General features: G+C 38.5%; 1 protein-coding gene across 2 annotated transcripts in view; it reads left to right on the top strand.

The window, feature by feature from the left end:
- plekhf2 (pleckstrin homology domain containing, family F (with FYVE domain) member 2) overlaps window positions 1-17628 on the top strand; it is an 81844-nt gene extending 64216 nt beyond the window's left edge. For both annotated transcript variants that reach the window (XM_035957620.2, XM_023291089.3), the window contains exon 2: window positions 13637-17628. In XM_035957620.2, coding sequence (XP_035813513.1) covers window positions 13648-14388 — 741 coding nt within the window. In that variant the 5' untranslated portion in view covers window positions 13637-13647 and the 3' untranslated portion in view covers window positions 14389-17628. The remainder of the gene's footprint in view (window positions 1-13636) is intronic.
- Window positions 17629-18512: the final 884 nt, after the last annotated feature.

Here is an 18512-nt window from a genome sequence, read left to right as displayed (position 1 = left end):
AAGGGGCTTTTGAATGCTCAAAGTGGAATTTCACAGTCTTTTCATATTTTTTTCTGGCTTAGAATAGGCCGTTTTGTTGGTTAACTGTCTACATCAGTAAGTATGATTTTGCTCTGGTGCTTGTGAAAACATCTTTGATGGCTGTCAGAAATACCTCTATACAGGAAAATCCCAGGCTTTTTAAAGATGAGTTTTTATGTCATTTGTGCTTCTTGTGCTTACCAGACTTTCCTTTTGATAAGATGGTTTTAGTTCTTGTTTTTTTGCACTTGTTCCCATGCAATCATCTTTTGGTGGCACTGCCGCTAGTTTGCATTAAATTTGAATGAACTAATAAACAACAAAGATCTGAATGCCTCTTGTGTTTCCGGTGCAGTGGCTTGTGTAAAGAGACACATTGAAACAGAACATTTACCTTACTTGGACAGGACATAATTTCAGTTATTTGAGTTGAAGTCTTACCTTGACTTTTGCCTGCCTGACTTTTATCTACAAAAGGCATGTTTATAGAAACTATAGATGTAATCTAGGACATTTGTTGAGTCAGCTTAAACAGATTATAGATCAATAAAAAGACTGTATGGAAATAATTATACTAATTTTTGAAGCCATCCTTTTGGCTTTTGCCATGCCAACTCTTACTCTGAAAGCCTCCTGGTGTCTACTAGAAGTCATATTTCTGCTGTTGTCAGCATATGAGAAAGGAAAGTTTCAGTTGGGAAGGCGTTTAATCACTGTGCTGGTCAGCATTTAATGACAGCTGAGGTCAGGACAGAGCAAATACCAGAAATGACTGTTGAGATCAAATGCTTTTTAGGCTTCTAGAAGCTAAAAATGACTTCAAAAATGGTGTGGTCATATAATGTATGTTTAGCTGTGTGCATTTGTGTCTGTTTGATTTGAGAGGCTTTCTTTTGGAAGAAATCGTGTGAACATTATTTGGTCATTATGCTAATATAGCTATTGATAATTACTCCCTTTCTGTTTTATTTATTTGTATTTATTTATTTGATCATGGACCATGCAATTAACATAGAAAACATCAGATGTATTGCATATAGAATGTATAGCATTAAGCTAATTTTCAACTCCTCTCCCTGGTTGGGCTTTTCAGTAAAAGTAGACAAAAAGGACCAACAACACCAATAAAAACAGCACAGACAACATTATAAACTTAAAAAGTGTATAAACTTATAAAGTTTATAATGTTATGGAGCCCAACCAATCACTCCTCCTCTCAATGGTGGCCATTTTTCTGTGGTATTATATACCCATATTATGTACATACAAGCCTGACATTTCAGAATTAAGGAGAGCCCAAAGTCCTTGGACGAAATTGATGTTTTATTCTAACTGAACTGTCATTTATCATGATGTTTGGTTTGTTATTACTCTGATCTCACCCCTAGACATGCACCTCTTAGATCACCGTGATTTGCGATTTGTGCGACTTGCTGCTGTTTTTTTCTTTTTCCCTGTGAGATCTCTCAGGCACAGAGTGTTTATAGGATTGGAGGCAGGTGTGATGACCTGAGTAAACTGCTTTCACTGTTCCTGCATACCACTGGACTGAAAAAGCATGGAAACAGGTTTGAGTGGTGTTAGGGGAAAACCTGTCATTTTTAGTCCATGTATCTGGAAAGATACTTTTGCCAGATAACTGTCCCTGCTGCATGTACAAAATAGCTCATCAAGATAGATCTTGAACTTGTAAGGAGAGAAATGTAAGCAAAACTTAAAAATCCCCATTTTTTTTTTTTACAAGGGTTGTCTTAGTAGTTGTCACTTTTGTCCCCATTTAATTGTAGACTAAAATGGGGACAAAAGTGCTTCACTGAATTCAAATCAAGATCCATGTTTAAACATATCAGAATATTTTTATTTTTTGCACCATAATACCCCTTTCTGCTAGTATGAAAAAGGCACTCAATGAAGGCTTGGGATATTATCTTGTAATTAGCACCCCCAACTTTGGCACAGGAGGTCAGTGCTTCAAATCCCAGTCAAGGCGCAGTTGTCCAGTGAGAACCCTTAGGCAAGGTCCTTAGTGCTGCCTACCTACCTCGTGTTGGATCTACTCTCAGATCAGCGTTGCTTTGGATAAAAGCGTCTGCTAAATGAAATTGTAATTGTAATCTTGAGATTACTGAAGTGTGTTCTGATGAAACCAAAGAATACCCAATTTTTTCCACAAGTTTTCTTGATTATGAAATCATTCCTCTGGCGAGGTTTCCCCCATTGACCAGAGTAAAACTGCAAAATTATTAATCAAAGAAGACTGTACATGATTTCGTGATTAAGCACCAGTCCTTTTTTGGGAACATTTGCAGCACTGTGGAAAAGTTTTAGCACTTTACATGTTTAGATTCCCACCTTGTGTTCTTGTTACCTGTTTTATATTTCTGGAGAGGTGGTTATTGACCAAACAGAAGTGAGGTACTATCTGTCCTGTCAGTCTCGTTTTTAGTTGACACTGAAGGTGTGGTAGCGGTTGCTATGGGCAGTAACGGTTATATTGACTGAAAAATGTCACAGTTAAAATTGTTACTTCTACAACAACCTGTTCAGCTGTATGATTTTTCTGTGACAATTGTTCTGACACAAAGAGATGACAGCCCCATATTACATAAAGAGCTATGTTTGGCTTGGTTGTTTTTTCAGGACCAGACCATTTGAGTCAGAGATGTCAAGACGTGTAGACCTTTAAAGATTAGTCGATAAATCAATAACTGGATGAAAATAAAATTCACCAGCATTTTTACAGACACCAGTTTCAGTAATTTTCTAGGAAAAATGCCTAACATTTAATGGGCCATGCTTCTCAAATGTGGGGATTCACAGCTTTCCTTTGTCATATATGATTCAAAATTAAATACTCTTGCTTTTGGACCATTTGTTGGACAAATTAACCAATTTGAAGACATCAGTTTACTGAGTTGTGGTAGCTGTTTTTCCACTGCTTTTTGACATTTAATAGACTAAATGAAAAAAATCCATTAGGCAAGAAAATAATCAAATATTCATTATCAATTAATCTGCTAACATGTTAAGTAAAGAACACAGTGTTTTTACTAGGTCTCTCCTACAAGAGTTCCTCTGCATGATTTTGCAGGTGTTTCTCCGAAGACATGCTTGCAACTTGAGATCCTCTAATTTAGCCTTACCTCCAGGTAATAGTTATGACTGCAAAGTACCCATATTACATAGTGTTAATTAAAGATTCAAGCCTGTGTGCAGAGAAACTAAGTCATCTTTCCATCAGGGGTTGGATATTGATACCATCCTCAAACCCAATATGAGTAGATTCTGTAGGCTGGCCTACACCAAGACAAACTACTCACAAGACCATGTAGGTCAAGCTGAAGCTGGCTAGATGATAAGAACTATTATTATCTTCACTTAAATGGCAAAGTACACTGACACATTTACTGCCAGGCTGCACATAGAGTAATAAACACTAATTTAGTATAGTTTTTGATGCATTTTATGATGTATTTTATGGTTAGTCTAACACTAGCAATAATAATAATTTGTGCATTCTTCATCACATATTTTCTTATTGCTGTGCATTCATAGTGAGGAACATTGAAGTACAGTAAAGATCCTGTTTTCAGTAAGAAATTGGAAATAATAATGAGGTGTCATTTGTTGTGTAAAGGCACAGTAATCTGATAATCTCTAAAAATTCTTATTCTTGACTAGTTAACAGGCAGGAAAATTGGTTCCGTTTCCATACCATCATCTCACGCAGCAGATTAGCCTCCAATCCCTTTATCTGTGCTCCTTGCCACACCACAGCTGTGTAATCCTCTGTATAGACGTGACAGGATGTTGTTGACACATAGCAGCAGAGCTCCATGTTCAGGTCAGCCACAAGCTGATAAGGGCTTATTGAAGGAGGATCTCTGTTGGCAAGGACCTGCCCTCTTACATTTCAAATTGATTGGGTATGTATATCCAAATGTATTACAGGTGCTATGAGCCACAAAAAGAAGTTAATCCCTTCATGGTGGAACTATGCTCATTTTAAATGCCTTTTCCACCAAAGCAGCAACTCTGGAGAAACTCTCAGGGTTGGCAAGGCTGAAATCTGTTGGCAAGCAAATTTGGTTCAGTTGGTTTCGTAGATTTCTAGTTCTCTGTCTCCATGCATCTTGACCAAACTTGAGGAGTATTGCAAAAAAGAAAGTTGGAAAAATTGCATTTTTTATAATATATAAATTTGTTACAGATTTATCGACACTCAAAGCTGCAGGACAGTAGTTTCTTTAAGGGGGATGCAATAAACATTGACCAGTGGTATTGCGTTTTATAACTGCTCTACATCAGTTTGTAGAGACTTGTTTTTTTCTTTTAAAGTGAAGGAGTCCTTGTACTGGTTAGTGCCAACAAATGTGTTTTATTACATCTTAACAAAGTCTGTTTTTTTTATCATGTTGCATTATAGCTTGTAACCCAAGAGCAGCAGCGTAAACACAGAGACATACAATAGAAAAGGCACGAACAATGACGCTGCCTCATCCTCGACAGCATCTGGCCTCTCACTACCCTCCTCCGGATAAATGGCTGTCCTTGTTTCTGTGGTTGCTGTTTACAGCCTACAGAATCGCTCTTTTCCTCTTCACTCCGTGTCTTTGTCATCGTCGCTCTCCCCCTTTGGTGTCTGACTCAGTGCTTCCCTTCCTTCCCAGGCTTCCCAAAGTGATACCACTGGAGGTTTAACTGCAGGACATGATGAAGAGTTGACAGCCCCACGTCATCTTTTTGTATTTACAAAACATAGCAAGTTCACAACAGTTTTTTTCACGGTTATCTCAACTATCTTATTTTTAAACCCAAACCAACTTTGCCAGTGAAAGCAGCTGATGAACTGTCGCTCTCGGTATTATTCTCTTGGGGTTAGATGTGTGGCATTTCCCTTACGACACTAGGGTGATTTTATCATATGTGATCAGACACAGTCACGCCTAAAGAGCAACTTTAACACCTTCTTTTAGCTCAGACTCACCCAAGACAGAATTTTCACTGATTTGTCAAGAGGACAGAATTAAATGACTGGAATTTTGAAAAATGGTATCTTTATCTTTTTTGCTGTCTTAAACTTCTTTAATGTTTTTCTCATCGGCAGCAGTGTTCAACTGACATCGTAAACTGATAAGAGACAACACAAGCAGACCAATCGCTGGTCTTGTGGTCCCCACACAGCATCTTTGTAGCAATGGTATACTAATTCATAGTTAGCTTTCTGAGGGGGAAATTAGCTATGGCATAATTGCAGAAGCTCTGAAACCAGACAGTAGCCCCTTCATGCACAACAATAAATCCCCCTTTACAATATGGAACAGTCTACACTCTGCATGAAGCTGAGGAGCTGTTCAAGAAGCTCAACGCAAAGATCCTTTATTTAGTTTTTTTTGACATTGTGATGCTCCTTTAGAACTTGAAGACACCTTAACTAATTGTTTAGGTGGATCAAAGTGACTGGTTTTCAGAGGACTTTTCTATCTTTTTGGGGGAGATTTAATCTGATTCTGTCCTGGTAGGAAATGACCGGATCTTGTAAACTGAGAGAGAGGCTAGCGCTCCTAATGAATTAATCATTGGGCCTATCTAAAGCCACCGCTGTGCCTGCAACCCAAGGTAGCACAGCCACTCGCCATTAACATTCAAAACAACAAACTCCAACTAAGCATTACCAGAACTAAGCATGTACAAAAGAACCTTTAATATTCAGTGTTCATGCCTTTCTTTTTTATTTCTACATTGCTTTCTTATCATTTGTGCTTGATCGAATCAGAATGGCATTTTGTTGCACTTATTCCTGGATTAAAGCAGCTGAAGACCTGAGTACAAAAATGCTAATCTATGAGACTTTTTTTGTGCTGGAGGTTAAATAATCAGTGTACACATTTCCTAGAGAGAAGTTTAAGCCTAAGCCTGACACCTCAGATGTACTTTGAGAAGTCCAATATGACACATGCTTCCATTTTTAACATGAGTGAGTACAGCTGAAATAATGTGTTGAATATTTGAATGGGCAACACAAAACAAAACACCAGCAATCTTGACAAATGATAAATCATCATTGCCTTTGCCAGGCAACATTTTTTGGTTAATTGTGCAAATTTACAGTTTTTTTAATGATATATAGTTGTAAACTAGTCGTCATTGGGCTTTTAGGTTGTTGAAAAGTTAGAAACCTTAGATGGAGGTGATTTACTGTTTGTTGACAACTCTGAATAATCTGTTATAGCCAGAGACGAGTACACCCTGGACAGGTTGCCACAATATTACAGGGCTAACACAGACAGAAAACCAGGTGTACTCATATTCACAAGAATCACAAGTTAACCTACCATGCATGTCTGGGGGAGGAAGCTGAAGCAACCAGATAAAATCCACACAGTTACAGGGAAAACATGCAAACTCCACACATGCAAAACACAGCTAATTTAAGTAAAATTACAGCTTTAGAAATTTTCCTGTTTTCCTTGTAATTGGTTCTAAATGACATAGTTCTCTCCAGAAAACATTTCAGAAGTTGTTAGTAAATAGCAGACCAGTAACATAAACAGTTTCTGTGAGTTGCAAGGCCACAAGGGACTTGAGGAATATTCACACCCTGGCAGTATCCAAATCGTGTTCAGGTTGCAGTAATCTGACATTGAATTAAATATTTTAAACTTAATTGACTCTGTTTAGGTTTTATCTTTCTGTCCACATGGTCTACAGATGGAGGATTGATGTGTTCATTTTCTCAGATGACACAACAGCTGGTAAAGTTAACCTCCACAGACGGCCATGCTGGCACAAAGTGTTCAGTTCGCCACTCTCCAGCTGCTTGACGAGTCCAACCTGTCTGCAAGGTTGGAAGATGACACCAAGTGGCATCGTAATGCAAATAAATAATTGCTTCTGGCCGTGAAGTTTATCTCCCCCACCAGCAACTTTGACAGGTAACCACTAACTGAATGCATGATTAGAGTTGGAATAAGTAGCTGTCTGAGCTCTAACCCAGTCGACATTCGCTAATGCGAGAGTGTGGAAAGTACATCATCAATTAATGGCCTTAAAAGCTATTTCCTGATCACCTCAATTACTTTTAGCTACACCTAGACTAAAGCCGTTAATCCATCAAAGATTCTAGCTATATTTTGATTTACTCTGACAGATAAACACCTATATTTGAATATGTATCTGCTTTTTGATTTTTTAAAATTTAAATCTTATAAAGATCAAGCATAATTGTCTTTAAATATTTGCCTTAATTTAAGGTGAACTTTACTTGGAAATTGCAGACTTTCAGCCACTTTTTCAACTTAAAAATGCTATTTGCTGCAAATTTATTTTCTGTTGTTTTTAAATTAGCATATGCATCTGGCAATTAAACTTGATAATGTATAAAGAGAAAATAGAAAATACATTGAAAACCGAAGCTGCTGTGATGTGCTGAAATCCAAAGGGAAACAGAAACTGTTTTCCTTTCCTTAAGTAGATTAGCAAGTAATCTTGGTTATTTGAGAATTTAGATTACTTTGATCCCTGTTAACATAATTAAAATATTTTTTCTCACCATTGGAGATAGTATGCTTGTAAACATTGTTCTTGTTCTTTAATGGTGATTAATATTGATGAAGCGATCTCACTTTTTCCCCAACTTTAGACGGAAAATTAGTTTCTTGTTGCTTATTCAAGCAAACCTGTCAGCATTATTGACATATACTGAGACAACGGGATCGTTGTTGAGCAGGTTTAAGATGTCAAAACATCTACTGAAAGGAAAGGAGAGCAGCCTGTCCTCTGCACACCAGCTGACTCCAGCAAACTCTTCCAGACACATAAAAAGACACCTACAGGTCAGACATTCATATTTTAAACACCCTGCTTTGATCCTTTTTAACAGCCGTCCAACCATGCAGGCCTCTACAGCACTAATCCTTTGTGGAATCTTTCTGTGCATCATGCAGTGTCATCCATTTCTTATTCAAAATTCACAGGTTCAGGCTTCTTGAATGTGACTATTTGCTTTGTTTCCTACATTTCTATAGGGTTAGGGTTATAGAAATGTAGGTTCTATTATAGAATACTTAATCTGTGTTGCTTTATGTAGATTATATGGATAATTTGCATTTTTAGAATAATGTATCCTTTTTGGAGGAGTGCTTATTCACTAGAAGAATGAGAATCAGATGAGAAACTAGGGCCCTTGTGCAGTACATTTTGTACTGAACTTATTTAAAATGGTTGAGAATCCCAAATTAGAAAGTGAAATACCATATTTACTGTATACAGCAATGGCAAAGATATTTGAAGAAAATCTGAAACTGATATTTTAATGCAGATGTTTTTGCAGTTTGTTTTTAAATGTAATCCTAGGGGCTTCTGTAAAAAGCATCAGTTAAATGTCTATGAGACTGGTAAGATATTCCTTTCACACAGCCTCATATCAGCAGACTGTCTACTTTTGCCCTCTGGTTCATTTCTATGTTTTATTAAAGCTTGACAACCTGAAGAAAAGGAAAGCAATTACTTATAATTCATCTGCCAGAAAGAGACCATAAACCAGTGCAAATTGTATAATTGATGATAAGAACTGTGCAGTGTTGTTGACATTCGTCCTAGTGGATATGATATAATTCGGCTGATTATTACCATTGATATTACATAAAGAAAGTTTAACCTGTCAATAGCGACATATTGAATGTATTGATAAAAGGATTTATTGAAGTTAATTGATCAGTCAGTTGTCCAAAAATTAACAATTTTGATAACTGATTTTCATTATTTTCTAGACTCTTACAGTATATGATTAATTGATAAAATGATTGGCTGAAGAGTTAGTTGTAACCCTAATTACGTAACAAATTTGAATCTATTTCTGTTAACCCTTATTTTCATGTGTCAGTGTTCTTTTCCCAATTTCAATACAACTAAGATGCCTGGTGTTGTGTTATTCTGATGTACCGTGCGTTTGGAAGGGAGATGGTGGATGTTAACCAGCTTGTCAGACGGTAAAATGTTAATGTATTGAAGAACATGTCTCTTTTTATTACATTTTTATACCTTACCATTAAGCTATGAAGGCTGATTATGCCTTTAGAGTTCTTTTTGTGTCCTCCCGACTTCATTCCTGTCTTTGCTCATGAGGGTTGTCATCCCAGTCATTTATCACTACAGTACAAAGAAAGCTCACTCTTTCTACTGTAGTATTTTCTGTGCATTTTTCTGTCTGTTTCATTCCACTCTGTCTCGCTTTGATTACTGGGTTGAGAACCTCCAGCCTATATTTATGCCATCCTCTCTCTCTCTTGGCCTTTTGCTCTTTGTGCCCTCAGCTCTTTCCTGATGGGAGCTGGTTGCCCAGTCGGCTCAGCAGTGGGCAATGAGCCTTCGCTAACAGGGCTGAGATGTCAGCAGCCCCTCTGTCCTCTCCAGGGCTTTGAGCAGCAGCTCACTCTGGGTTATTAGTGTGCAGATCACTGGGGAGCCCGGCCCAAGCTGCATTGGCATCTGCTGGCTAATTAGCATCGTTTCTAGCTTTGTGGTTTTGTGTTTTTTTGTAAAGGGCAGGAAACCACGAGCACAGTGACACCAACACTTTGTTTTCTCTATGTTACAGTTAGTCCAGTTAAGGAGTTTGCTGAAGTGCAATCCACCCACTTCCAAACAAACAAATGCCTCTAACCAAAAGTTTGTTTGTTGTACAAGCTTATGTTAGCTTTCATCTTATGAAGGTTGGAAAGTTTAGAAAGAACAGCAAATCTAACCATAGTTAATGCAACTTTGCCTGTGTTTGATGGACCTGTATGGGAACTTTGTTATAGGTTATTGTATAGCTGAAAGATTAGTCATTTATTTATTGTCAACAGAAAATCAATCAGCAATGATTTTCCTAATGCATACTTTATTTTTAAGCAAAAATATCAATTAGTTCTAGCTGTTCAGTGCAAGAATGGTTTGCTTTGTTTTATATAATTGGTAATTGAATGTTTTAGAAACTTGGACTGTTGCCCAGATCACTGTGTCCATTTAAAAAATAAATCAGACAATTAATGGACAAATGATTATTGAGTTAGTTTAAAAACAAGACTAAGAATAGCCACACTTCCATGACGCAGTTTTCTTTGAGCCACATGCCAACATGTAAGTGTCAATGCTAACATGCCAATAATAGCTGCTGAACAGGTATACAGTAATGTTTGTTGTACAGGGTTTTTCCTAGGTTTCTGAAGGACTTAGACAGTGTGTGTGGAGGTGCATTAGCATTTTCAGACTCTTTTTCAGCTCATCATCTGTGATAGCCAATTTGTACAGTGGATATTCAGACCTTTTAGCATAAGTATATGGTAAAAATGTTGATTATAGCTGTTTTAAAATGTTCTGCCTTCCAGTTGAACATACAATAAATGGTATCTCTGTGAAACTCACAATATTTAGCTGTTCACATTTTATTCTCAGAGTTTGGCTTTGGTAATCTTTTTATTGCCCTTGTTTGTAGTGACGTATTCAGGTTTATTATAAAAGACTATTTCTATCCTTTGCGTTTTCTGTTTAAAAATACTTGCAGCTGCTGCTTCACAGCAACAGTTCACTAAGGCTGACTGGAAAGCATCTGATGAAAAGCATAGAAAACGTACTAGTATTCACAGCAGTAGGCAGGCTAAATGAATAAATACGATGTCAGAACCTGAAGATACCTGTGGAGTTGTACAGTATGTATCCACTTCACTTGTGTTTGCTCCTGTGTGTATTATGCACTGTGTACGTCATTATGCATGTGAGCAGCTTTTTGAGGTCACAGCTCTGCACTCAACCCTCTGGGCTCGCCAGAGAGCACCAGCACCCTATCATCTAGATCATCAGTGATCTTTGACCTCCTTTACTGTGCTCTAAATAAAGCCAGAGGGGAACCAATGAGTTCTGCCATCAGGGTTGCAGCAGAGAGGAAATCCTGCTGGCGTTTGGTTTTGTCTGAATTTTGTTCTGCCTGGAAAGCTTCAAAAGAGTAGGATTTCAGTGTGGAACCTTCATTATTTTTTGCTGACCTTGCAATCCCTATAAACACTAAATAGAATAGTTGAGTCTTTATGTAAGTCACTCCCAGCCTATTTTTTTCAGTGGTACAAAGCGTGAACGTGTCAGAGGAGCTGATGTTACCTGTGATGTTCTTTAGGTGTTAAACTGGACGTGACAGCTTGTCATTTTACAGCCATACAAAGACAGAGGCTGGATATTTATTAGTGCTTTAAGTGATCTAGTTCAACTTTCTGCACAACAGCGAAGGTGTGTGTTAGTCAGACGCCTCATGATTGTGACATGGCAACATTAATTGAGGAAAGTTTTACCTGCCCACCTATTCAAACATAACTTCCATTAGGTAAGGAGTTAGTCATTATTCTACACAAGTTTCCTGATTATTCTGTTTGCTGAGCTGGTGAGTGTGTTTTTGTCAGGATGTGTAAGCTGATTTATTTGTTTTACAACAGTAGCTGTCAATTTGCAGGGGAGGGTCATCTTGCTGAGTGGTGATGTTATTACCTAAATTAACCAGAAATAAATTGCTGGAAATTGATGGCTGACAGTTGAAGTGTGCCTGATTTGTTCTATCTTTTTGTTTAATAATGAGGTTCTATCTCTTGGGAGAGGTGAAGCCATGCTAGAAAAGTGGTATGAAGTATTGAATTTTATTGGTTGGAAACTGAATGTTCCAGTGGCATTTTAAAACCTCATACATGATAAATACCAAAGGTCACAGAAAACAATAGAGCTGCCACTAACAACTGTTTTTCTATTGATTGATTAATCTTATGATCATTTTACAAATTAATCAATTTATTTTCCTCCAAAAAACAAAAGACCACAAAAAGACCATTTCATTAAAGGTTTTCATTTTGTTTTGTTTGCCTTTTGTATGTCATTGTATAATGCAGCATAGTATGAAATGTAGTCAAAGGTTTACATATTAAACAGCAAAACTGAAGCCTTAAACTGGAAACTCCAGCGTGACAAAAATACATTTAGAGGGCTTATTATTTCAGTCCATAGTTGAACTCCAAAATACATTTCACATTTCAATCAAAACCCTTCACAAAGTGACAAAGAACACTTCTCTTTGTGGTGCATATACTCTCTGACCTTGGTAGTAGCTTCAAATTTTATGAAAATATTGCTGAATTATTTTACACATATGTGTATAGTGAGTGTATAATAAGCCATCGTGGTTATAAAGTCAGTATTTCAGCAGTGCAGAGCACCAGCTTGAAACAGACTGCTGGTTTACATAGTTTCATGGGCTGTGTTTCAGACACTGTTTCATGCTTGTTCTGTCATTTGACAACAGAAACAGAAAAAGCTATGAATGAGAACATTGTTATTGGGAATTTTGCTATATACACTATGTGTGAGCACAGAGATAAGCAAACGGATGTAAAGTGCCTCCATGCTGAACACTGCCTGTGTGTTTCTCTTCAGGTCCTCATGCATGTTGCTGTGCAGCAGCTCCAGAGAATACTGAGTTACAAAAAGGGAAAGAGGAATCGTGACTTAATGTGTAATTTCAGTATGGAAAAATATCTACAATACTGGTGGGAAATGAGCTACTGCAATTATAGTTTACCCGTTTAATTGATGAGGAAAAGCATGGTGGAAGCGATCATTTAAACATCAAATGAAAACCAGAACTATTCAGACCATTAGCCGTTTGAATGATCTCTCCTACCATGTTTTAATGATTGAGGTTTTTTTCCCCCCTTTCACAGCATAATGTTTTCAACAGTGAATAGGACTCTAATTAATTTATGGCATAAGGATATTATTAAAGTATAAAGGCTTTACCCTGGGTTTGTTGTGTAAACAGGAGTGCATTATGACAAAGAAACTAGTGTTGAGAATAAGGAAAAAAATGTTTGGATTTCTAAATCATCAACACTGCTGACCCCTTAGCTAATTGTTTCTTCTTGACTATGTTGCTCAAAATCCTGAAAAAAATATCTGACAGCCTTGATAATTTATTAAAGATTGGAGCCATGTGAAATGTATTACAGATGCAGAAATGATTTTTTATTCAAAGCTTGGAGTTCATTATATAGACACGTACTTATTTCCCCTCTTTCAAATGTTTAAACCAATGTTGAAAAAGTGGGGGGAAAGCAGAACTGTTAAACATGAACTGAATGAATTACTGTGGTTCTTAAACTAGGTGGGTATGCAAGTGTTCATGCTTTGATACTGTTAAGACTGAACCTTGCATGATTTGTTTGGTGAACAAAACAACATGTAAAATAGGAGGCAGAAAGTTGACCTTGACACAGAGTAAAAAGTGGTCTATTATCAAGGGAATGAAGCAAACATTCCAATTTACAATCTGACAAAACCAAATGGAGCAGTAATATTCCATGTCTACTTGAGTTTTCCATTTGTTCAGGAGTAAATCATAAAAAATATGCATGAAAAGAAGAATCCAGTTCACATACTATGTAATGCTTTATAATTAGAGTCATTTTGTCGCTCAGCATTATTGGAACATAATGATTGATAAAACATTTCTGAGCTTGGGTGGCTTGAAAGAAAACATTTTAGAATGACTACTTTGATAGAGCTGTTTGTAAAAATGTCCTCTCTGTCTATTTTCCTCTAGGTGAGGTGAAGATGGTGGACCGGCTTGCGAACAGCGAGGCCAACTCCAAGCGGATTGCAGTGGTGGAGAGCTGCTTTGGTGCTGCAGGCCAGCCACTGGCCATCCCGGGCCGCGTGCTGATCGGCGAGGGTGTCCTCACCAAACTCTGCCGCAAGAAGCCCAAGGCGCGACAGTTCTTCCTCTTCAATGACATCCTGGTCTACGGCAACATTGTCATTCAGAAGAAGAAGTACAACAAGCAGCACATCATTCCGCTGGAGAGCGTCACCATCGACACAGTGCCAGATGAGGGCGACCTGCGCAATGGCTGGCTAATCAAGACACCCACCAAATCTTTCGCCGTCTATGCTGCCACTGCCACCGAAAAGTCCGAGTGGATGAACCACATAGGGAAATGTGTTGGAGACTTGCTGCAGAAGAGCGGAAAGTCTCCGACGGGCGAGCATGCAGCTGTATGGGTGCCTGATTCGGAAGCATCCGTGTGCATGCGCTGCCAGAAAGTGAAGTTTACGCCAGTCAGCCGCCGTCACCACTGCAGAAAGTGCGGCTTTGTGGTTTGCGGGCCGTGCTCAGAGAAGAAGTACCTCCTTCCCAGTCAGTCGTCCAAACCCGTTCGCGTCTGCGAGTATTGCTACTTGCAGCTGACGTCAGGAAGCCTCGGGCCCCGCTCAGACTCCATCAGCCGGCCGGGCTCAAAGTTCAACAGCAACAACCTGTCAGACGATGAAGACGAAGACGACAGCAGTGACTGAGGAATGCCCGATCCTCCCAATAGCGTGTCCCATCTCTCCGTCGAGGAGGAAATACTCTGCTGATCATTTTCTCATTTTGTCTCTTTTTCTTCCCAGATGATTGAATTCTGATCCCCATGACAAGAGTTCCACCTCTGAGGATTAATTCATTAATTCGCTGTGGAGCTTCAGTCTTGCCTGCAAACCAAATGATTTTTTTTTTCTCTTTAATTCCAGCAGGGATAGATATTTTCCTGAACACAGTGATTAATCAGTGGAATGTGGAATTAACTGCATGACCAGCAGAACTCTGGGATAAAGTCTGACTGTTCATCTTAGTCTTTGAGTCCGCCCTTCGCTCTTGCCTCTTAATTAGGCTGCGATTAGTCACTACAGAAAACAGCGGTGCTAATGAGAAACTTCCACTCCGCTCTGTCCTACTCTTAATTTAATTTCTTCTAAAATTTTTTTCCCTTTTTCTTTTTTATGTTCTGTCCATGAACTAAAACAAGGTAATTTCTTGTAATTTCTGCAGGGAAAAGCAAATGTTTGGGCTCCAGCCTCCATCTCCTCTGTCCTGCAGCTATTATTCCAAACAGGACTTTATTGTAATAAAATTCAGGCATTTTTGTTGCCCTACTTTGTAAATTTATCTCTGACAAAATGCTAAAATCCCCTTTTATAAACAACAAAATGTAGATATTACGCTGAACCAATAGCTTTTCTAAATGACCTAATATAGTTGCTTCTGACAAATCAACTAAATCTTGTCTCACAGTGAACATTGGTCTCTTAGCACAGTTTTGTGAGTTTCCTCAGCTGACATCCCAAAAACTAATTCTGCTTTCTGCCTTTGCCATCACGTAGTGCCTTGTAGAAAATTGAGCTCAGTCTTCAGTAGGGGAAAGTTTAGAAGTTAATAAAGCCAGTCTGCAAAAAAAGAGACTTCATGATAGGTTGACTTTGATGCACATTATATAGGATGGGATTGTTTTTTGGTTTTTCCAAACAGAAGAGCAGAGTTATTACCAACCAGCTGACACACAGGAAGAGTTCAGTTTGGACTTTTCCTGGAGACACTTGAAAGACACTTTAGCCAGCCATTCAATCTTAAAAAGGCAGGCACTGGCTTTTAGATTTAGCTGCTAATATTCTTTTTTTTCTCAAGGAGAATCCTGTGAGAATTTGGTTCTGGGTTCTGCTTTGTGTTTCCACTATGTTTTACAAAAATACATGAACAGAAGGGAGTATTGATAATGGCGGAGTTTACGTACCAATACATAAACATGTGAACATCTTGCATTTGCCTGCATGCAGCCTTGAAAAACATCTATCTTTGGTGGAAAAAAGTGGCTCACTACATGACACATACATGTCCATTAGTAGAAAATGTAGTTTAACTACCATCTCATACCACAATATTATGCAAACAATCCAACAAATGGATAATTAGGCAGCAAAACATCTGAATATCGCCTGATCACGGTCCACGTTTTCTTGCAGTGCTTGTCTGAACACGTCTTTCATTGACACGGCATTTTTTTTGTGTGTTGCAAACAAGCTGTTGCATTGCACTCTCCTGAGAATCCCTGGAACTTAGATGTAATATCACCTCATGGGTGGAGTACCTTGGAAACAAAAGACATAAAGTGGCAAAGGCTGCACATTAAGTTGTAAGTCTTTAGTTTCCAGAGTGGAAAAAATCCTCAGAGTGGAAGATGGACAAAGTGGTTCCTCACACCTGGATGGATTTTTCCTTTTAGTTGTAGGTTTGTTTAGAGGCTGTGTGACCAACAGAGGTGTGCAAAACATTGATTGAGCTGTTTTTAAGGGCAATTTCTTTTTGGTGTGAAAAATGCTAATTGGGAACATCAGACAAGCGTGTAACACAGAGCTAATTCGGTCAGTGAATGAATGAAATTAAATCAAATGCAATAATCAGGAAGTTTTAGGGCCTGTTTTGTGTTTTCATTTGTTGCTGCAGGATTATGTGTTGCACCATAGTCTGTGCGAGTCCTCCCAGTTCTGCTGCTGAGGTGGTTTTCTGGAATGAAAGTGAGGAAATCAGCACGTTGTCTTCCTGTCAGTGACTTTAGCATGCGCTGCTTTGAGGTCAGATGACCACTATGTGTCATAAAGCAAACGCACCTCCACTGAAATCTGCTCCTCTGCCAACACAAGCTAACATGTCCTTCCTTCCTGTCTTCCCTCCCTGTGTCGTTTGTTACTTTTTCAGCACCAGAACTTTCCAATGGAACGCAAGTCTGCTTGTCACATGATACTGTGTTTGACCTAAGTCATGTGATCAGTCACTAAACCAGGAACTGAAAGGGGCTGCTTGGAGGAATTGTACCAAGCTACCTGCAACCTGCAGAGATTTAAGGTTCATTTACTCTCAGAGATGTCAACAGTTTCAGCCAGAGTTTCTATTCCCAGTGAGTCCTCTGAAGAGAGAACTAATTTGCACTCAGAAACACCAAGCATTTATTTCTGTATGTTTAAAAAAATAATTAGAGTCAGAAGTCAGAATGGATCATTTTGGAAGCCAAAACCTTTTAACAAAACTGTAAATGAATCAGTTTAATATTAAGAGTTATGCCAGTTTGTGTGATCACCCTGTCACAGTTTTTTCCTGCCATTAGAAGTCTTCACTGTTCCATTCATTTATTCATGTCAGACTCAAGCTAGAACCTCTCAGACTATCAGCATACTTAATGAAGCTACTGTATTGCTTCAGGCCTCAGGTCAGTTATTAAGTACAAAAACATAAATACACACATAACATCTTGACACAAATCCAACGATCAGGATACACAGATGTCCTGTTTTGTTTTTTTGTTTTTTTGCGCCAGCCAATCTCAACTGAGAAAAGCAGCAATTTGATCAGTTTGTCACATCAGGCAGGTTACCCTGCCTTAAAGGTGTTTAGATCAGAAAAACTTTGTGTTTAAGTGTGACGGGGGTGATGTGTTTGAGGTTTGGCAAACCCCAAAACACTGCAGAAAGGTTTATAATACTCTGACACAGGATTTTACAGCCCTTGAAAGGATTATATTGTCATCATGTTGGTTGCTAGGTAAAAAGTAGAACTCCATTACAAAGTAATTTTACAGATATGTGTGTGTTTGTGTATTTAATTCAACTTGATTCCTTGCTGGACGATGTTGCCTTGTGTTGAAACAAAAGAGCCAGGTTCAACTTTTTTTTTTTTTTTTAAACTAAAGTCCCCTGACTAATAATAATAAGCGTAAAGTGAAAACAGCACATCAGCAGCAGCCCTAACTCCTCGTCCGTCTTTGCGTAAACAGTCGATGTGACTATTCCTGGAGCTCAGAAGGGAAAGAACACATGCAGCTACCGATGTTAAATGTGAGCAGTTGTAAGATCAGTACACATAGCATGCTGAGTTCATTAAGTGCATCTGTTCAGTCAGACAGACGTCAAACGATGACTGCAACACCTGTGGTTGGTTTAACACAGATTTGTTTTGGTCATTGTGGCCTGGTAAAGACCACTGTTCTCTGGGTTTGTCCTCATTTTATTCCTCAGTTTAAATGGAAGATGCTATGTGCTTTGGGTCTTTGGAATGAAAATCCTCAGAGGTGTATTGTTTTATAAAACAGTAAAAGTGATGAGTTAGGACTGGAAACTGAAACCTCTGAAATGTTGTCTTTAACTTTATCTGAGATGGAAAACGGGAGGGACAAGTTTTAGCTGCTTCTGAAAGAGCTTAACCTTTGCAAGTGACACTTCAATGAGTGTCTCTAGATGAGTATCTACATTTTGACTACAAACAGGCAGAGCATTATTTTTCTACAGTCAGTTATGTGCATTTTTGACAAGGGTATGGTTATATAAAGCAACACCTCGTCTGAAGTGCAACATGGCAGAACAGGCAGAAGAAAGGGATCATTTTCTTTTTGTCTGTAGATTTTACAGACTCAGGTTGTTGTTAGTGCTTCTGTTGCTGCAGTAAAGGCAACCTAAGTGATTAGGGAAGTTAACATGTTGTGATCACTAACCAGCTGTCCTTTATACTCAATGTGGCTGAGGTGCTGATGGAGACGACGACTTTACCGTCAAACCCGGAAGCACAAAGTCCGGCCTCAGGTTTGCTGTGGATTGCACTTAACAGAGTTGGCACA

Source organism: Amphiprion ocellaris, chromosome 9, assembly GCF_022539595.1.
Source record: "Amphiprion ocellaris isolate individual 3 ecotype Okinawa chromosome 9, ASM2253959v1, whole genome shotgun sequence".
Taxonomy (NCBI): Eukaryota; Metazoa; Chordata; class Actinopteri; family Pomacentridae; genus Amphiprion; species Amphiprion ocellaris.
This window is presented reverse-complemented; position numbering and strand designations above follow the sequence as displayed.